General features: G+C 40.4%; 3 protein-coding genes and 1 long non-coding RNA gene across 4 annotated transcripts in view; 3 read left to right on the plus strand and 1 right to left on the minus strand.

Annotated features, from left to right (window-relative positions):
• LOC138972661 (uncharacterized) overlaps window positions 1–18,888 on the plus strand; it is a 392,401-nt gene that overhangs the window by 106,360 nt on the left and 267,153 nt on the right. The window lies entirely within an intron of this gene.
• LOC138972631 (uncharacterized) lies at window positions 2,964–6,779 on the plus strand. The gene is made up of 10 exons (XM_070345280.1): window positions 2,964–3,495; window positions 3,689–3,760; window positions 3,906–4,034; window positions 4,145–4,216; window positions 4,360–4,488; window positions 4,693–4,749; window positions 4,995–5,039; window positions 5,340–5,375; window positions 5,634–5,756; window positions 5,968–6,779. The coding sequence occupies exons 1-10, from the start codon at window positions 3,173–3,175 to the stop codon at window positions 6,362–6,364; spliced, it is 1,383 nt and encodes a 460-aa protein (XP_070201381.1). The 5' UTR covers window positions 2,964–3,172; the 3' UTR covers window positions 6,365–6,779.
• Window positions 6,418–14,716, plus strand: LOC138972630 (uncharacterized). Its single transcript, XM_070345279.1, has 19 exons — window positions 6,418–6,892; window positions 7,086–7,157; window positions 7,303–7,431; window positions 7,542–7,613; window positions 7,757–7,885; window positions 8,090–8,146; window positions 8,392–8,436; window positions 8,737–8,772; window positions 9,031–9,153; window positions 9,365–9,668; window positions 9,975–10,181; window positions 10,759–10,834; window positions 11,229–11,252; window positions 11,534–11,758; window positions 12,129–12,199; window positions 12,333–12,437; window positions 12,588–12,799; window positions 13,168–13,332; window positions 13,535–14,716. Exons 1-19 carry the CDS (start codon window positions 6,570–6,572, stop codon window positions 13,782–13,784), a joined length of 2,625 nt encoding a protein of 874 aa, XP_070201380.1. The 5' UTR covers window positions 6,418–6,569; the 3' UTR covers window positions 13,785–14,716.
• LOC138972632 (uncharacterized) lies at window positions 14,927–17,500 on the minus strand. Its single transcript, XM_070345281.1, has 5 exons — window positions 17,391–17,500; window positions 16,897–17,070; window positions 16,673–16,763; window positions 16,255–16,403; window positions 14,927–15,704 (listed from the first exon to the last, which is right to left on the minus strand). The coding sequence occupies exons 1-5, from the start codon at window positions 17,483–17,485 to the stop codon at window positions 15,698–15,700; spliced, it is 516 nt and encodes a 171-aa protein (XP_070201382.1). The 5' UTR covers window positions 17,486–17,500; the 3' UTR covers window positions 14,927–15,697.

Genomic DNA, 18,888 nt, shown 5'->3' on the forward strand with positions numbered 1-18,888 from the left:
ATATTAGCCAACAACATTTTTTGCTAGTCAGACATGCAATAGCGAATAAACCCAATCGGTATTCCAAGATCTCGTGAGTCGCAATCTTTCGCAAACTTCACAGCATAGCAAAGCATATGGTACAGCGATCTCCCGCGAGCTGCAAAAGCAAAGGATCGAAGTTCTCGTGATGTTCAAAGCATAACATTGAACAAAGAGCGTGTCTTGTCAGAGCTGCTTAGATACCGAAAAGGTCTATAGTCTACACTGTGAAACCTGCCACTGGGGCAGCCATCTCCGAGTCGCCCTCAACCAGGCTCACGATCAGGTCCCACATATGACAGGATTACTACTACTAGTACTACTTGTTGGGATGTGTTACCTACGAGACATCTGTGGCTACAAGATTGTGTTCTTGGCCATGAATCTGATCTGGTAGGCCAGAACCTCAGCCGACTTCATTGGGTCAGAGGGCAACGCTTGGCGAGCGCGGGAAGCAGCCTTTTGCTTTGCCCCATTCGTCTTGTAGGGCGAATCGGAAAGGGCACTTGCAGGGGATTTTGAAGCCGGGGTCACTGGTGGAGGAGCAGAAGAAGCCGTCTGTGGTGTCGAGGGGGTGGGCTGAGGAGCCTGTGGTATCGAAGAATCAGAGTGGGGCGTCTTTGGTGTTGACGAGACGGAGTGGGGTGCCTGTGGTGTCGACGGGACAGAGTGGGGTGCCTGTGGTGTCGACGGGACAGAGTGGGGTGCCTTAGGTGTCGACGGGACAGAGTGGGGTGCCTGTGGTGTTGACGGGACAGAGTGGGGTGCCTGTGGTGTCGACGGGACAGAGTGGGGTGCCTGTGGTGTCGACGGGACAGAGTGGGGTGCCTGTGGTGTCGACGGGACAGAGTGGGGTGAAGATGGGCCTTCCTTTTTTTTGTGGTATCGGTCCCTTTGCCTAAAAATACACCACACACAAAAAAACAAGTGTAAACTCCATGGCAAAGATTTGCAGAAAAATCACAATCTGTGAAGCCAAGATACCGACCATTTTTTTTTTACCTATCACATTCTTATATGACATTCAAATATTCAAGTTTATTATTCTCTTTATTTATATTGCGCCTTATCCGAAGTTCAAAGCGCTTTATGACCAAGTTACAACCCATTCCCTGCACTTTTGACACATAACTATGTGCAATGAGTTTGTAAGATGGCACGAGGTCAAATTACCACCTGGCAACTGAAAGTGAAGGGTCAATATTCTATGGCATAGTCAGTGAGCCCATTACAAGCATGCGAACGAATGGCGTACAACACAGCAATATCAATCCCGAGTGAACGGTGCAAGGGAGCCAGCAATCTGATGCATTGTAATTTGTATCTGAAAATACCCTTTTTCTTAAACGCATAAATCATGATCTTAATGTGCAGCTTACCTGAAGCTGAAACATTGTTATCAATATCTTGTATACCAATCACCATCAGACAGATGAGAACAGGAAGAAAGAGAGACGGACAAAGAGAGAGAGAGAACAATACCTTTTCTTTGTCTCCTCCTTCTTGTCCTTGGACATCTCCTGGCGATATTTTTTCATGTCCTGAGCATGGCTTGCCCGCTTTGTGTCGTTTTCTTTCTTTAGCTTGTCCTGCCCCGATTTGGTACAGCATTCCTCTTTATTCTTCTTGAGGTTTTCCCTGTACTTTCTTTGTCTGGCAGCCTGCAAAGCATTGGTGTGCTTCTTCTTCTGACTGTGGATCTTCTTTGAGCGACTCTCTCCACTTCCGACACCTTTCCTTTTCCCTATCCTTAAACTGATCAACAGTGCCAGCAGCTTGGTGGAATCTGAGCCTCTGCTGGTAGACAGTCTGCTTTTCTTCCAACTGTTTGTCAATGTCGGTCAACTTTTTCAGAGTCCTTTTCCTCTGCTCTTCGCCCATCCTCGCATCCTGGACCACCAAGAAACTGTAATTATAGTCCCTCCCCCTGAGCCTGAAGAAGTAGTTATGCAGCCCTGCTCCAGAAGCACCCTCATCTTGCTCCTCATTCTGCCGTCCCGTCGTTTTGCTCTCCTTCTGCTCTTCTTCATTGTCAGGATCAGAAGCTGGCTTTGATCCTGGAAAGAGGATGCAAACTGTCATGTAATTCATGTTTCTGCTTAGCTTTCCGAAACTAAAACACCCCAGGTTGTTACACGTGGCCTTACACGATGATGACCTACATGAAAGGCTATACCTAACTGACTTCCCGCAGTGGGGCACTGCGGTTATGAAATTAAAGGCCCCTCCTGTTTTTGGAGCCGCAGGAGCTTTCTAGTTTGCTGTTAGGTAGATTTTTGGTTCCTCTTTCCTGTCATGCTCTCTTTTTCTTCATGAATTCTTTTCTTTTTTCTGCCTTCTTGCTCATTCACCTGTATTTTTTCCAAAAATCTCTTCTCTTGCCGCTTGTCTTGCGATTCATGTATAGTTTAATCTGTTAGTGTTCTGATGTAAGTCCAGCAGTAGATAGGTTAAGCCTATTTTAACATACTGGAAACTGGTAATCTTCCAGTAGGTATTAATTTAGTTTTACTAAAGCCTGCTGGGACACAAGTAATGGGTTAGTGCATTTGTAAACAGGAATCGCTTGACAAGTGGCCCCCTTCATCCCCCCCTTCCTCGTCCTGATATGGCTCTGCGTAGTCGGCTGGACGTTAAGCAACAAATAAACAAACAAACAAATACCTAACTGACTGATCATTGGTACTGATGCAGTGAGGTAGAACCCAGTGAACAAGCTTGTAACTTCCCACCAAGAATTTGCGTAAAGTTATGAACTCCTGTTAATCCAAAAAGTAAATGTTTTATCCTTTTTACCAAGTGATGATGCCTTAAACAAGCCTAAAATACAATGAATATTAGCAAACAACTTAATGTGAGTGCTTCTTGAAAAAAAAAAGAATAGAGTATACAAGTACTTAACACCACAACCAGTAGAATTTATGTGAAGTTATGAACTCTTCTTAAAGACTCCCATTGAGCTCAACCCATAGGTTTAAGGCTTTTTCAGCTGTTGCAGCGTATAAAAATTAGGTGTTCTACCAACTGGGGCTATTCAAATCTTTGTAGTTTGTCAGAAATCAATAATTGAAGATAGTTTCGAAATAAACCCATACCCTTCGCCGTGATATTTTTAGAACAGTCACGTGACAGTGTATAGCGAGGCGATTCTATGTTTAGAACATTTACCGGAAACGGATTTCCCCTACAAACAAAGATGGCTTCTCAAGATGTGAAAGATCGTCTTCGATCTATGCCTCCAAAAGTATGTTTGCCTCCTACACCACCTGCTGTGCCTGTTGCCAGAGTTGCAAGCACGGCTTCGGCCAAGAAAAAAAAGAAAAAGCTGAGGGAGAAATTGAAAGTTTGTTTGACCAGCCAATTCGAACGATGGGGGGCCCTCCGAGGACAGGTGTTTGCCAAGACACCTCATTTGTTGAAACCTCACAACAGATCAAAAGCAGACACGGAACTTTCTAGAATCCTCATGGACGCGTAAGTATCGTTTAAATTCAATTCAAATTCCTCCTTTGTTCTTGTCATTTGCTTGTTTTGTTTTCTCTTTGAGTACCATGTTTTCAAATAATAATTTACAGTGACAGTGTGACGAACATTCGTTTCAAAACCAAAGTGTTGTTTCCAGTCAATCAGTGCTTTCTTGACTACTGTACTTCTTTTTCTGTTTTAGGTACGAACGAACTCAAGAGGCCGCATTGACTGACCCTCAACCAGGATGTTCTACTTGGGATATTGAAAGCAGGTCAGTGTCAATTGATACATTGTGAAAGTCAGCTTCACACAGAGCTCTGATGTACATTTACCAATTTGCTCAGCTGGGTGTAGTGAATGTAGGAACCGAATTTATTTCAAAGTGCATGGATTTTGTTTTTGTTCTTATTCAACAGAGCTGTGCAGAGACCAGACTTTGCTAAACAGCCTCCGCAGAAAACTTCCACCCCAGGGCAGCTCCTGCAGCAAGCAAAAGTCAGCACCACCCCCGACCTCTCCTCTGTCCCTAGTTCGTCCAAGCCGTGGTAAATGTATTTTGTAAACTGATAATTATAGATGAACATTCGTTTCATTTTTTTTTTCAGTCAATTAGCGCTGTATTGACTTCTGACTTATTTTTATGTTTTACTTTTAGCTATCAACAGATTCAAGAGGCCGCATTGACTGACCCTCAACCAGGATGTTCTACTTGGGATATTGAAAGCAGGTCAGTGTCAATTGATACATTGTGAAAGTCAGCTTTACACAGAGCTCTGATACATTTACCAATTTGCTCAGCTGGGTGTAGTGAATGTAGGAACCGAATTTATTTCAAAGTGCATGGATTTTGTTTTTGTTCTTATTCAACAGAGCTGTGCAGAGACCAGACTTTGCTAAACAGCCTCCGCAGAAAACTTCCACCCCAGGGCAGCTCCTGCAGCAAGCGAAAGTCAGCACCACCCCCGACCTCTCCTCTGTCCCTAGTTCGTCCAAGCCGTGGTAAATATATATATGTACTTTGTAAATTGATACTCATACTCATAGACCGTTTATTGACAGTAAATGGGGTTCACAAAAACTTAAAAAAGAAATGTTGGGAAGATTGGTTTCAGATTTTGTTCAGTTTGTCAGTTTGCTAGTTTCATGCATTTAAACACATTTTAATCAGGTGATGGTCAGAGTTGATTGTTTGACATTTTTCAGTACACCTTTATCAGGTGTGGAGCCATTCGAGGAGGAGCCAGAACTTGAGATTGAAAAGTGAGTGCATTTACTGAACATGGTGCAGTGTTGATTTTGGTTGGCTGGTTACACCGGTTGTATATTGTCTCCCTTGCACAAATAACTGTCTTGTTTAAATCAAAAACCGCTATCTATTTACAAAGTTCTAAATGCTAAACTTTAAATCGTCTCCACAAGTGCCAGTGGGTTCACATTATCGATTGATTCAAGGTGTGTTAAATAGTCAAATCATATTTATAAATAACTTTTTTTTTCAATTATAGGACTGATCAGCCTGCCAAAGAAGGGAAAGGGATGAGGTCAAAACGGTAAGCTTGTCATTGTTTGTTATCTGCATTTGAGTTGAGTTGGCAAACTGTCGGCCAGAGATCAACACCAGCCGGTTACCTCAGTTTACAATGACGGCAGTCATTAGTGTCTACTATTGTTGATTGTTGAGTTGGTTGCTGGTTTAGTTATACCAATTATTACTTCTTGTTTTTTCAAGATAATGAAATGTAATGTCAACAGAAACTGGATACTGTTGAGGGGTGTTTTGATTTACCCAGTACATCTAGTTCTTGTTTGCATGTTTTAATACATTATAATTACCATTTTTATGTTTACAGGCAGAACATTGACCGCTCCTTTGTCAACCCTCTCAAGTAAGTGTAGTATTATTAAAAAAGCTAATTTGTAAAGAACCATGTGAAAATAATAATGATGAAAAACAAGACACACACACAAACAATGAGAATATTCTGATAATAAAGGTCATTTGATGATTTTTTATGTTTTCGGAGATACATGTAGTAGTATTATAGATTGGCACTGCAGGCACATTTTTTCTTGTTTGTCAGTTGACAACTTACATTATTATTTTGAGTGATGCTAACTTTGTTTTCAATGTCTCTCTTGTGCAGCATCACTGTTGAATTCAGTGATTTAACCTGTGATGGTGATTTAGATGGTGATGACAGCGACTTTGATGTCGATGATATCGAGCTGGAATCTCAAGACGCCAGTTTTTTTCTCACCATGGATGTGTATGTTTTGCATTTCTTATTAATGTGTTGCTTTTGTAAGAATAAAACAAATTCTAATCTATTTCATTTGTATGTAATGTATACATGAATTTATACATTTATGTTGTAAAATGATTAAAATGGTTTCATTCTTCTAGGGAAGTCTAATCTACATCAGACTGTATTGCACACTGAATGTTATTATTATTTTTTATTTATTCCTATGTGTCAGGGATGAAAAGTATGCCAAGGAGGCAGACGAGGTGGCCTTTGAGGAGGTGGCGTACGGCCAGCAGGAGGACGAAGAGACAGGTGATGCTGACACTGCGGAGGAGGTGGAGTTAGGACCAGGCATCACCAGGATAGCCACAGCAGACCAGTGCCAGGACATTTGCAACAGCACACTGTGCCTAGCATTTGTCCACCAACTAAAGGCACTGGCTGCTGTGAGCATCAGGAAATGCTCCACTGCTGGGTGTGAGCATGTTCCTGCCGTGAAGGAGGGCTTCACAGGCTCAGCACTGTACCTCAGATGGGTGAGAACATTTTATTTTTTACTCACATGCGAAGCAAAAGTCAGTCTATGTACTCACCTGGTTCATCTGTCCGTCTGGCCGTTCATTCGTTAAAGACTCCCATTGAGCTCAACCCATAGGTTTAAGGCTTTTTCAGCTGTTGCAGCGTATAAAAATTAGGTGTTCTACCAACTGGGGCTATTCAAATCTTTGTAGTTTGTCAGAAATCAATAATTGAAGATAGTTTCGAAATAAACCCATACCCTTCGCCGTGATATTTTTAGAACAGTCACGTGACAGTGTATAGCGAGGCGATTCTATGTTTAGAACATTTACCGGAAACGGATTTCCCCTACAAACAAAGATGGCTTCTCAAGATGTGAAAGATCGTCTTCGATCTATGCCTCCAAAAGTATGTTTGCCTCCTACACCACCTGCTGTGCCTGTTGCCAGAGTTGCAAGCACGGCTTCGGCCAAGAAAAAAAAGAAAAAGCTGAGGGAGAAATTGAAAGTTTGTTTGACCAGCCAATTCGAACGATGGGGGGCCCTCCGAGGACAGGTGTTTGCCAAGACACCTCATTTGTTGAAACCTCACAACAGATCAAAAGCAGACACGGAACTTTCTAGAATCCTCATGGACGCGTAAGTATCGTTTAAATTCAATTCAAATTCCTCCTTTGTTCTTGTCATTTGCTTGTTTTGTTTTCTCTTTGAGTACCATGTTTTCAAATAATAATTTACAGTGACAGTGTGACGAACATTCGTTTCAAAACCAAAGTGTTGTTTCCAGTCAATCAGTGCTTTCTTGACTACTGTACTTCTTTTTCTGTTTTAGGTACGAACGAACTCAAGAGGCCGCATTGACTGACCCTCAACCAGGATGTTCTACTTGGGATATTGAAAGCAGGTCAGTGTCAATTGATACATTGTGAAAGTCAGCTTCACACAGAGCTCTGATGTACATTTACCAATTTGCTCAGCTGGGTGTAGTGAATGTAGGAACCGAATTTATTTCAAAGTGCATGGATTTTGTTTTTGTTCTTATTCAACAGAGCTGTGCAGAGACCAGACTTTGCTAAACAGCCTCCGCAGAAAACTTCCACCCCAGGGCAGCTCCTGCAGCAAGCAAAAGTCAGCACCACCCCCGACCTCTCCTCTGTCCCTAGTTCGTCCAAGCCGTGGTAAATGTATTTTGTAAACTGATAATTATAGATGAACATTCGTTTCATTTTTTTTTTCAGTCAATTAGCGCTGTATTGACTTCTGACTTATTTTTATGTTTTACTTTTAGCTATCAACAGATTCAAGAGGCCGCATTGACTGACCCTCAACCAGGATGTTCTACTTGGGATATTGAAAGCAGGTCAGTGTCAATTGATACATTGTGAAAGTCAGCTTTACACAGAGCTCTGATACATTTACCAATTTGCTCAGCTGGGTGTAGTGAATGTAGGAACCGAATTTATTTCAAAGTGCATGGATTTTGTTTTTGTTCTTATTCAACAGAGCTGTGCAGAGACCAGACTTTGCTAAACAGCCTCCGCAGAAAACTTCCACCCCAGGGCAGCTCCTGCAGCAAGCGAAAGTCAGCACCACCCCCGACCTCTCCTCTGTCCCTAGTTCGTCCAAGCCGTGGTAAATATATATATGTACTTTGTAAATTGATACTCATACTCATAGACCGTTTATTGACAGTAAATGGGGTTCACAAAAACTTAAAAAAGAAATGTTGGGAAGATTGGTTTCAGATTTTGTTCAGTTTGTCAGTTTGCTAGTTTCATGCATTTAAACACATTTTAATCAGGTGATGGTCAGAGTTGATTGTTTGACATTTTTCAGTACACCTTTATCAGGTGTGGAGCCATTCGAGGAGGAGCCAGAACTTGAGATTGAAAAGTGAGTGCATTTACTGAACATGGTGCAGTGTTGATTTTGGTTGGCTGGTTACACCGGTTGTATATTGTCTCCCTTGCACAAATAACTGTCTTGTTTAAATCAAAAACCGCTATCTATTTACAAAGTTCTAAATGCTAAACTTTAAATCGTCTCCACAAGTGCCAGTGGGTTCACATTATCGATTGATTCAAGGTGTGTTAAATAGTCAAATCATATTTATAAATAACTTTTTTTTTCAATTATAGGACTGATCAGCCTGCCAAAGAAGGGAAAGGGATGAGGTCAAAACGGTAAGCTTGTCATTGTTTGTTATCTGCATTTGAGTTGAGTTGGCAAACTGTCGGCCAGAGATCAACACCAGCCGGTTACCTCAGTTTACAATGACGGCAGTCATTAGTGTCTACTATTGTTGATTGTTGAGTTGGTTGCTGGTTTAGTTATACCAATTATTACTTCTTGTTTTTTCAAGATAATGAAATGTAATGTCAACAGAAACTGGATACTGTTGAGGGGTGTTTTGATTTACCCAGTACATCTAGTTCTTGTTTGCATGTTTTAATACATTATAATTACCATTTTTATGTTTACAGGCAGAACATTGACCGCTCCTTTGTCAACCCTCTCAAGTAAGTGTAGTATTATTAAAAAAGCTAATTTGTAAAGAACCATGTGAAAATAATAATGATGAAAAACAAGACACACACACAAACAATGAGAATATTCTGATAATAAAGGTCATTTGATGATTTTTTATGTTTTCGGAGATACATGTAGTAGTATTATAGATTGGCACTGCAGGCACATTTTTTCTTGTTTGTCAGTTGACAACTTACATTATTATTTTGAGTGATGCTAACTTTGTTTTCAATGTCTCTCTTGTGCAGCATCACTGTTGAATTCAGTGATTTAACCTGTGATGGTGATTTAGATGGTGATGACAGCGACTTTGATGTCGATGATATCGAGCTGGAATCTCAAGACGCCAGTTTTTTTCTCACCATGGATGTGTATGTTTTGCATTTCTTATTAATGTGTTGCTTTTGTAAGAATAAAACAAATTCTAATCTATTTCATTTGTATGTAATGTATACATGAATTTATACATTTATGTTGTAAAATGATTAAAATGGTTTCATTCTTCTAGGGAAGTCTAATCTACATCAGACTGTATTGCACACTGAATGTTATTATTATTTTTTATTTATTCCTATGTGTCAGGGATGAAAAGTATGCCAAGGAGGCAGACGAGGTGGCCTTTGAGGAGGTGGCGTACGGCCAGCAGGAGGACGAAGAGACAGGTGATGCTGACACTGCGGAGGAGGTGGAGTTAGGACCAGGCATCACCAGGATAGCCACAGCAGACCAGTGCCAGGACATTTGCAACAGCACACTGTGCCTAGCATTTGTCCACCAACTAAAGGCACTGGCTGCTGTGAGCATCAGGAAATGCTCCACTGCTGGGTGTGAGCATGTTCCTGCCGTGAAGGAGGGCTTCACAGGCTCAGCACTGTACCTCAGATGGGTGAGAACATTTTATTTTTTACTCACATGCGAAGCAAAAGTCAGTCTATGTACTCACCTGGTTCATCTGTCCGTCTGGCCGTTCATTCGTTAAAAACTAAAATGTTGAATTTATCTTGGACACTACTAAGTCTAACAGCACTAAATGTGGCATGATGGTTCAGATTTCAGAATGCACTTAGGCTTCATCAACTCATTATGTTTGTACATGTATATGTTCCTAGTAATCCTACTGACAGTGACACATTGAATTTTTATAAAGTCATTTGCATTTTTGTTTTTTTCAAATCTGATCTGTGAATTTCAGGAATGTGTGAAAGGCCATGTGAGCCACACATGGTGTGCCCAGCCCACCCTGCCCAACAAAATTCACTGTGGTGATTTTCTAGTCAGCACATGTATCCTCCTAAGTGGAAATAATTATGCCAAGCTGGCGTTGTGGGCGAAGGTGCTGAACCTGCCCTTTCCTGGTGCTACCTTCCACCAGGCTGTCCAGAAACATTATGTGGTGCAGGTAATTAAAAAACAGTTAAAAAATAATTTATAATGTGTGTGTATAAAATGGAAAGAAAATGGAATTTGGATATTGATAGTTGTGTTGTTTATGTTTGCCTGCCAGTTTGTGTTAATATCTATGCATGTTTGTTTTTACCTGTTTAAATATTGTAAAGCGCTATGAGTAGATTGTCTAGAAACGCGCTATATAAATGTCCATTATTATTATTATTATTATTATTGATCTCTATCTTTATCTCTAGCAAACTCAAAGCGCGGCAAAGGTTGCACTATACAGGCGCCCTACTCACGGCCCAACGGGGATTTGAACCCGGGTTGCTGTATCCCTGGGGAATCGTGTTCACCACAGAACCAACCGGCCACCCTAGTTACAAATGATGTTTAGAAACTAAAAGCAACCCATTCTCGTTATGTATTCAGATGTTTTGTAACAAGTATGGCATTTTTTGTTGTTGTCTAGAACAGTTGACATAGTCTAGTCTGTGAGGCAAAATTCTTGCTTTGTGTGTCCCTCAGTGACTGTCCCAACTCACAAGAATATAGATATATAACTTTGTTTTCCATTTATCATAAAGGCTGTGAAGGACACATGGAAGGACCACCAACGAGCCATCTTCGACTCATTGGCAGAGCAAAATTTGGTTGTTCTGGGTGAGTGTTTGTTGTTCTTTTGTGATTTATGTTTGACCCCTTTGTCACTGTTGTGCCATTTCAGAAATATAATGTATCCAATGCTGTAGACTTAACCCAACCCCACCCCCCACCCCCCCAACCCCACAATAATATTGAAATGAATGTCTAAAATCAACTTTATATTTTCTATTTTATTTCTCAAAAGCAAAACATGATGTGATGCAGGACATAATATTCAATTTTGGACATTGTATCAAGGCGTGCTTGCTTTTGAGAAATAGACTGAAAGAAAAAGTTACATTTTCATGTAACCCACTGAAATTGACTTCCTGTTGTCAAGTGACGGCAGAGCACTTTTTATTGAACATTTATTTTGTTATGTCATTCCATTTTTGTGTGTGTGTGTGTGCAGGAGATGGACGCAATGATTCACCAGGTCAGTACGATTATTGCAGACCTGCATTATTCAATGACCCAATATATACCATGTCCCCAATTTTACATAGTCATTGGAATATTAGAATGTGCTATTTACCATCATGTAGAATGATATAGTCTAGGCGCTTGAGTAATTGGCTTGCCTGTGTTCTCGTAACCATGTTAACAAACAACTGAGCTTAGAAAAGCCTTGCAATTTTGATGTCCGGTCAGAGAATATTGTTTGCAGGTTTCATCATAAATGGTTACTTTTTAATGGTGCATTGAATTTTCAAATAGGTCATTGCGCACAGTACTGCAGCTACACTCTTATGGAGGCTGAGACCACAAAGATTCTCTCTGTCCAGTGTGTGGACAAACGGGAAACACAGCGAAAATCCACGAACATGGAAAGGGTTGGATTTAAGAGGGCACTGGATGAGGTAGTGCTTGAAGGTGAACGGGTGGACACCACTGTTGATGAGGTCGTCACTGATGCCCATGTGGGAATAGCTGCAGATATGAGTATGTTCTGTTTCCTCTTTTCCCCCCTTTGTGTGTGTGTGTGTGATTAACAGTCAATTATATGTTAGCGGTAATTTATTATGCAACATTTATTATCTATACATACATCAGTCCCATCTGGATGGACAGTGCAGTGAGTTAGAATGCTTAATTTCAAGATAATATACCTCTTGCCCACTTTGGGGATACAGTTTAGAGTGTGTCACCATTATTGTCTCTTTAGCAGCTGTTGTTCATTGTATTATGTGTGCATTGCTAAGCCCTTTTCATTTAATTTGGGCTGGTCATTTTAGCAAACATTTTAAAAATGTATGCACCAAATATTTGATATTGCAAATGAATATATTTTGTTCTTTGTTTTGTCAAAAAGAGGCGATCGGAAAAAAACATTCCCTTGATGTGTGGCATGTTGCCAAAAATATTGGCAAGAAGCTAGCCAAGGTACGTATGTTGTAATTGTGTTATAGTTTGATACAATTTTGAAATATTGTGAATGCTTTATTGGTTTTCTCATGTTTTCTTTGGTTTGTTTGTGTGTGTATCTTTACATTTTACATTTGCATTTTCTTCTTAGATTGCTGCAGGCAGTAAAGGTCGCAAGCTGCAAAAGTGGATCCCTTCGATAGTGAACCACTTTTGGTTCTGCTGCCAGAAGGCTGACACCAAGACAAAGTTCATGGTAACCTGTTTGGTCATTGTCTTGTTTGGTTATTTGTACGGTTTCATTTACAAATAATAATAGCACGTCAATCACAATTATGCACTAATTTCAATAGTTTGAAAAAAATCAGGCATGTATAGTTTTCTGAATGTGTCTGTTCCATTCCAGGGTATGTGGCGAGGAGTTTTGCAACATGTTTGCAACATACATTCTTGGGATGCTGGTGCCTGGTGCTGCGACCATGAAGACCTGGGCGGGGAAAGGGAGGATGGGAGGGCCTGGCTTGATCCTCAGGAAGACCGTGCCCTAGTGAAACAGCTCGCCTCTGTGGTCTTAGACCAGACTCTGATCCAGAAAGCAGAGTTGGTCATCACAAACAGGTTAGAAGATTATTATTACTCACTATTGAGGGAGAAATCAGGGAACTGTTTACAGTGTGCATGAAAGGAGATTATGTGGGTGCAACAAGTATGAACTTGTTTGTGTGGTTTTGTAATTACTAATACTCGATGTAAAAATCAGGAGTTGTAGTGCTCATACTGATGTGTGCTGGCCAACATTATACAGTGGAACTCTGTTATAGTGAATATAAGAATTTCGCTGTAACAGGGTTGATTTATATCATACAGTGAGGTAAATAAACAAGAAAACCTATCGCTACAGTATCAGCAGAACATCACTGTAAAATATTTAATGATAAGCGTGTTCACTTCTACCATTATATATAATACTTTCTTTTTACATACAGGAGCACATGCCCCCTGGAGGTGTTTCACCAACATTTGTTGATGTATGCGGGCAAAAGGTTTGCGTACACACCTCCGGTTTATGAAGCCAGGATTCTGTTGGCAGCCATGGACCACAACACTCATGCTGGTCGACCCTTGGCGACTTCAAAGGATGGCAGAAAGAAGTAAGTACATGTATTGAAACACACTCAATGCAATGTTTTTGTTGTTTGTTTTTTTCACAGGCCAAACATGTAAATTCAGGCTTCAAGTTCTAGATGTATGATCATGTCCTTGGCATGTTTAGTTATATTATGACATTCAAGGCCATTACAAGGGTTAGTGTCAAGCATTTTAGTCATAATTGTTCTTGTTCTATGTTGATAGGTATCACAGATGCTTCAATAAGAAAACCGGCCGCTGGTCGGTATTCCCTGTGAAGGTCCCAAAGACCTACCACCACATTCCAGCCCTGAAGCTGCGAATCATGGAGATGAGACTACAAGACCCGTTGCCACTGCACAGGAAAAAACCTCTGGCACAAGAGGACCCAAGGAGACTGTCAACACACCTGGCAGCAACCTCCCCACCTCCAACTAGTGAACTTGTTGCACAGAAAAAATCTCGTTTTACCTGAATGACGGTAGCAGTTGAGCTGGTAGTAGCCCAAAAGGAGGCAGAACATAAGGAAAGAGTGTCAAGTGGGATAATTATTACCTCCCTTTTTGTCTGCGGTTCTGTTACAGTTGTTTTTGACATGTGGAGAGGTACAACAATATGACACCAGTGGACTTTTGAAAGGCCCTTTTCAAGACAGCAATGTTTGTATGTGTGGGTAACCAGTAAAAATGCATAGACCCGCATAGTTCTATGGCATGGCTGTGTTTAGTTTTTTAATTTAATCTGCTGCCTTATCATGGACCCTAAATTGCGCTATTTCACCAATATAGATGGGAGGCTCTTGTATACATTGGCGAATAATGATTTTAATAATAACTTTGAAAAATAGTAATAACTTTGTGATTATACATTGGCAGACTAAATTTGCAAGAAAAGCATTTATCAATAGTTTCCAAAGCTGTATCATTTTAGTTGAGACTGTGTTGTATGATTTTCACTTCAAATTGATATCAATTGCCTTAGACTACATTTTGCTTCACAGGCTAGATTCAGGCGGCATAGAATGGCTGCAGGCACAAGAAACTCACATTGCAACACATATTATAATTGAGCATGTTGGAATGTTCGGCTGAAAATGTACCTCCCATTATAATTAAAGGAATGTCAGCGACAACCCACCTCTCAATGCAGGGACTGAGGGAGTGGTTGTGACATGGTGATCATGTTTTTTTTTTCTTTTCTTGTTTAGTTGAAAATATTGCTTGTGTACAATAATTGTTTATTCATGATACTAATGTGTGTGCGAGAGAGACTGAGGGTTTGTACAACATGTGTTAGTATATTCTTATTATGTGTGGCTGCAAGCGTGACTTAGCATATCTGTTTAGTTGGCTTTTGTACATGTTTACCTGGAAACAATATGAGAATAATGGTGGTAACGATACTTGATATTTGTCTGTCTGTTCATTTGTTTTTATGAGTGCGTTGTGGTGTGGTAATTGTGCAACAGTATGTCTGCTGAAAGAAAAGAAAAAAACAAAAAACAAAGACAGAAACTGTTTGTTGTCTGCAGATAAAGGGATGTACACCACTTTGAAAATGACTAAAGACTATTGTGTGTTTGTTGTGTGATATAAATTTAAAAACAATAACATCATGTTTCTTTTTCTGAACCCATTACAAAAAGTGGAAGTGATTCAGATTCTGTATTCAGAATTACACAATTTCAAAATCTGACAGCATAATTTACATGATATGACATTGTGTCACTGCTGGCACATGAACTTGTTTTGTTGTTGGTCAAATATACATTTATTAAAATTAACTTGTGGAGTCATACTAGTACATACAAAGTAAATGAACACAAACTTGTACAAAACAAACAGCTCAGCTGAAGAAACCATTTTAACATAATTTTCTAGTCAACCAAAATAACATTCTCATTTTCAAGACAAAATGTTTCTGTAATATTTTTCTTGCACTCAAAAAGTAATGTGTGCAAAAACCCATGGAAACAATCAAACAGCTGTTACAACCATACAGAGAGGCAATTAAAAATTTGAAAACTAAAAGTCAAACATGTCCAAGTCCTCAGGACATTTTGGTGCTTGAGGAAGAGACAGACGAAAAATATCCCTCCATGTTGTGTGTCGGTATTCAAGAGCAATTACCCCATCTACTGCAAGCGCGCTGGAATGTATCCTGTATAAACATTGTTGGGACTGGGGTAAGTATCCCGAATGGCCCACACACAACATGAAGGGATAGCCCTCCTGTTACCAGCCCCCAAACGACCATGCTGCCAGAAAACAAACTGGCGATAGGCAGCATGGCGATTGGAGGCGGCTTCGCCTCCCTCTTCCGCAAACACCAAAATGTCCACCCGCTGCCTCCTGCTCAGGTGTAGCACGAACGGATGTAAAATGATGTTCATCTCCTGCAAAAGAAAAAAGAAATAATAATTGTAATCATCAAAGTAACAACACATCACATTGACCCGGGTTCGAATCCCTGTTGGGCCTTGAGTGGGGCGCCTGGTAAAGTGCGACCTTTGCCGCGCTTTTAGTTTCCTACACAGCAAAGATAAAGCGCGTTGTAAATATCCAAATTTCATTTTTTTTCAAATACAAAAATAAGAAATACAAAAATAAATAAATAATAATAATTGGACTCCAAGGACTACATACCAATGTGAACTTCAAGGGAAGAGGAAAGTCGTTCACTAAAAGAAATTTGCTATTACAGTTTAGATTTTTGTCTAACAGAGAGAACCCAAGGGGGAAAAAAACCCTCTTCATTATAAGTGGAAAATCACAATAATAGAGTCCACTATAGTATGAGTACTAGCAGGTTCCACTGTATATCATTACATACAACTATATTACCCTGCACAAGTACACAATCTGACCATGACTGTGTTTATCTTTTTTTTCATGTAAATATTTTTTTAATAAATACTTTTTTATATAAAAAATGGGCATACGTACAGGCATTCTTGATATGCACTGAGTGCGGCGCTGGCAGCAGATCCGTTCTGCAGGTGTGGGCATGTGCCGACAATGTCGGCACACACACCAGTCCGGCCAGGCTGCATGGTCTGGTGATGGTGCAGGTGTTGGCACAGACGACTGATCGGCTGTTTTCAACAGAAAGCATTTTTATTTCTTAATTTATGATACATATTTTATGATTACCAATGTCAAAGTAAAAAAAATCAATAATGCACCATGGATGTAAATATATTTTTTTTGTTTTGTTTTTTGTATACAACAACAACAAAACCATTGAAAAAATACTTTCAGCAGAATGCAGAAACAAAATACTACATAGAGAGCTCACACAAAATACCACAATAATGACAAGAGCAAACTTATATCAGAACACCATAAAGCAGAAGTTACTTACCAAGCATGTCAAAAACAAGACCTGGTTGTGCAACAGCCAGGTCGAGGGCCAGTTGTCGCAGTTGTGCAATATCCAGCTGTTGGATCTGAGTCTGTAATAATGTAAAGACAACAAACATGTTTTAAAATGAAACATGTGTGCTGTTATCATTATCTGTGTATACATGCGAAAGACTTTGCTATTCATATCTCCTCATAATAATGTCAAATTAATTAAAAACACACCTGCAAGTTATTCCTGTGCTGCTGCGCAGTGGGGATGCCGGCCACATCCCACCTCCCTCGACCACCTCTCCCCCTGCCACTTGAAGAGCCCCGCTGCTGTGCTGTCGCCCCTCGTCCTCCTCTCCTCCTTCCTCTCCCCCTGTCTCCTCCTCTTTCGTTACTTGTGGAACATGTCTGAAAACAGCATTAATAAAACATTTGTGTCTTCAACATGAAGAACTAATTTACATCTAATGGTAACTTCTCCAATTCTCTCATCTATGTGTGCCAAACTAGCACATTTTCTCCTCAAACTATAGCGAAACCTGTGGTATCCAACAACGAAGGGGCCCAGACAAAAAGAGTTGGATACCACAGGTAGTTGGATACCACAGGTCAGATTCAGACTAAGTAATACGTATTTGGGTAATTCCCCAGTTGTATATCACAGGGTATTTGGATAAGACCAGTATGGATACCACAGATTTCACTGTAATGTACACATGAAAACACACCTGATCTTGTTCTTGAGGCTGACCACCTCCTCTTCCCCCTCCCCTTCCTCTCCTCCTCCCTCTCCCTCTGTGGGGTGCAGGCGAGTCTGTTTCATGATCACTCCGGCTTGTCTGAAATCAACAATAATAAAATAGTTGTATCTTCAGCATGTAGAACTAATTTTCATATAATTAATTGTAAGCTCTTCAGTCTCATCTATTAGAGCCAAAATAGCAAATGTTCTCAAACTAATGGACATGAAAACACACCTGATCTTGTTCTTGAGGCTGACCACCTCCTCTTCCCCCTCCCCTTCCTCTCCTCCTTCCTCTCCCTCTGTGGGGTGCAGGCGAGTCTGTTTCATGATCACTCCGGCTTGTCTGAAATCAACAATAATAAAATAGTTGTATCTTCAGCATGTAGAACTAATTTTCATATAATTAATTGTAAGCTCTTCAGTCTCATCTATTAGAGCCAAAATAGCAAATGTTCTCAAAGTAATGGACATGAAAACACACCTGATCTTGTTCTTGAGGCTGACCACCTCCTCTTCCCCCTCCCCTTCCTCTCCTCCTTCCTCTCCCTCTGTGGGGTGCAGGTGAGTCTGTTTCATGATCACTCCGGCTTGTCTGAAATCAACAATAATAAATTAGTTGTATCTTCAGCATGTAGAAATACATCTGGTAAGCTCTCCACTCTTTTTGTCATCTGTGAGTGCCAAACCAGTTTTTACTAGCAAATTTTCTCATCAAACTAATGTATATGAGAACACACCTGGGGGTATGGGTGGGGTTATGAGAGAAATACTTAGGTTAGGACTGCTAGACAGTCAAAGTCTTCTTCTGTCACATTCTTTGCACATGATTCTAGAGGGAGCAAAGAGGGAAGGAGGGCATCATCCATCAAACAAGTGATGACCAAGGAATAATAGAAAATTAAAAACCAACCGAGTACTTTATGCTGTTTACATGTTCTGAGCAAAAGTCCACAAGTACATTGAATGATTGATGTAGTGCTACAGGGATTACGACAGATCTAGAAGCAACCCATCGAAAGCAAAAAGAAGCTAAGAGGCATACAGCCTATGCTCCAAAGTTCATGAAGGCTGTTACCCTTTATAATTATCAAGATCTACGAGTATGCTTACTCTTACCGTCAAACTCAGAAAATGCGAGTGGGGCGGTTTTTGCGGTAGTGACATGAATGACTCTCACTCTGTCACTCTCATGTCGACAGATTGCTTCCAGTTCTTCTTCTTCTTGATAATGTAGAACACTTTTGGATCCCAAATCTAAATAGACTTAAGTTAGGGGCGAAAAGTTATTGCACGGCCTTTGAAACTTACCGATGGCGACGACATAGTGATGTTGTACTTGTCAATTGATAGCGGCAGTAGTGGCGGAAGTAGGGAGTTCCCTTGACTTCCGGTGACGATTACGCCAAAGGCCTTGTTGAATAATGTTTAGGCCTACGAATTCTTTTTCTCGAAAATATCGTACCAACAATTTTTTTCTGTGT

This window comes from Littorina saxatilis, linkage group LG8, assembly GCF_037325665.1.
Source record: "Littorina saxatilis isolate snail1 linkage group LG8, US_GU_Lsax_2.0, whole genome shotgun sequence".
Classification (NCBI taxonomy): domain Eukaryota; kingdom Metazoa; phylum Mollusca; class Gastropoda; order Littorinimorpha; family Littorinidae; genus Littorina; species Littorina saxatilis.

What these genes read in the sequence shown, in the direction of transcription:
- LOC138972631 (XM_070345280.1), top strand. Translation starts at nt 3,173, where the DNA reads ATGTTTAGAACATTTACCGGAAACGGATTTCCCCTACAAACAAAGATG. An exon ending in CCAGAACTTGAGATTGAAAA is followed by an intron (nt 4,750 to 4,994) that starts GTGAGTGCATTT and finishes TTTCAATTATAG; the next exon opens with GACTGATCAGCCTGCCAAAG. An exon ending in AAAGGGATGAGGTCAAAACG is followed by an intron (nt 5,040 to 5,339) that starts GTAAGCTTGTCA and finishes TTATGTTTACAG; the next exon opens with GCAGAACATTGACCGCTCCT.
- LOC138972630 (XM_070345279.1), top strand. Translation starts at nt 6,570, where the DNA reads ATGTTTAGAACATTTACCGGAAACGGATTTCCCCTACAAACAAAGATG. An exon ending in AAAGGGATGAGGTCAAAACG is followed by an intron (nt 8,437 to 8,736) that starts GTAAGCTTGTCA and finishes TTATGTTTACAG; the next exon opens with GCAGAACATTGACCGCTCCT. An exon ending in TGGACGCAATGATTCACCAG is followed by an intron (nt 11,253 to 11,533) that starts GTCAGTACGATT and finishes ATTTTCAAATAG; the next exon opens with GTCATTGCGCACAGTACTGC.
- LOC138972632 (XM_070345281.1), bottom strand. Translation starts at nt 17,485, where the DNA reads ATGAAACAGACTCGCCTGCACCCCACAGAGGGAGAGGGAGGAGGAGAG. An exon ending in AGCCTCAAGAACAAGATCAG is followed by an intron (nt 17,071 to 17,390) that starts GTGTGTTTTCAT and finishes TGCTGTTTTCAG; the next exon opens with ACATGTTCCACAAGTAACGA. An exon ending in AGCACAGGAATAACTTGCAG is followed by an intron (nt 16,764 to 16,896) that starts GTGTGTTTTTAA and finishes ACATTATTACAG; the next exon opens with ACTCAGATCCAACAGCTGGA.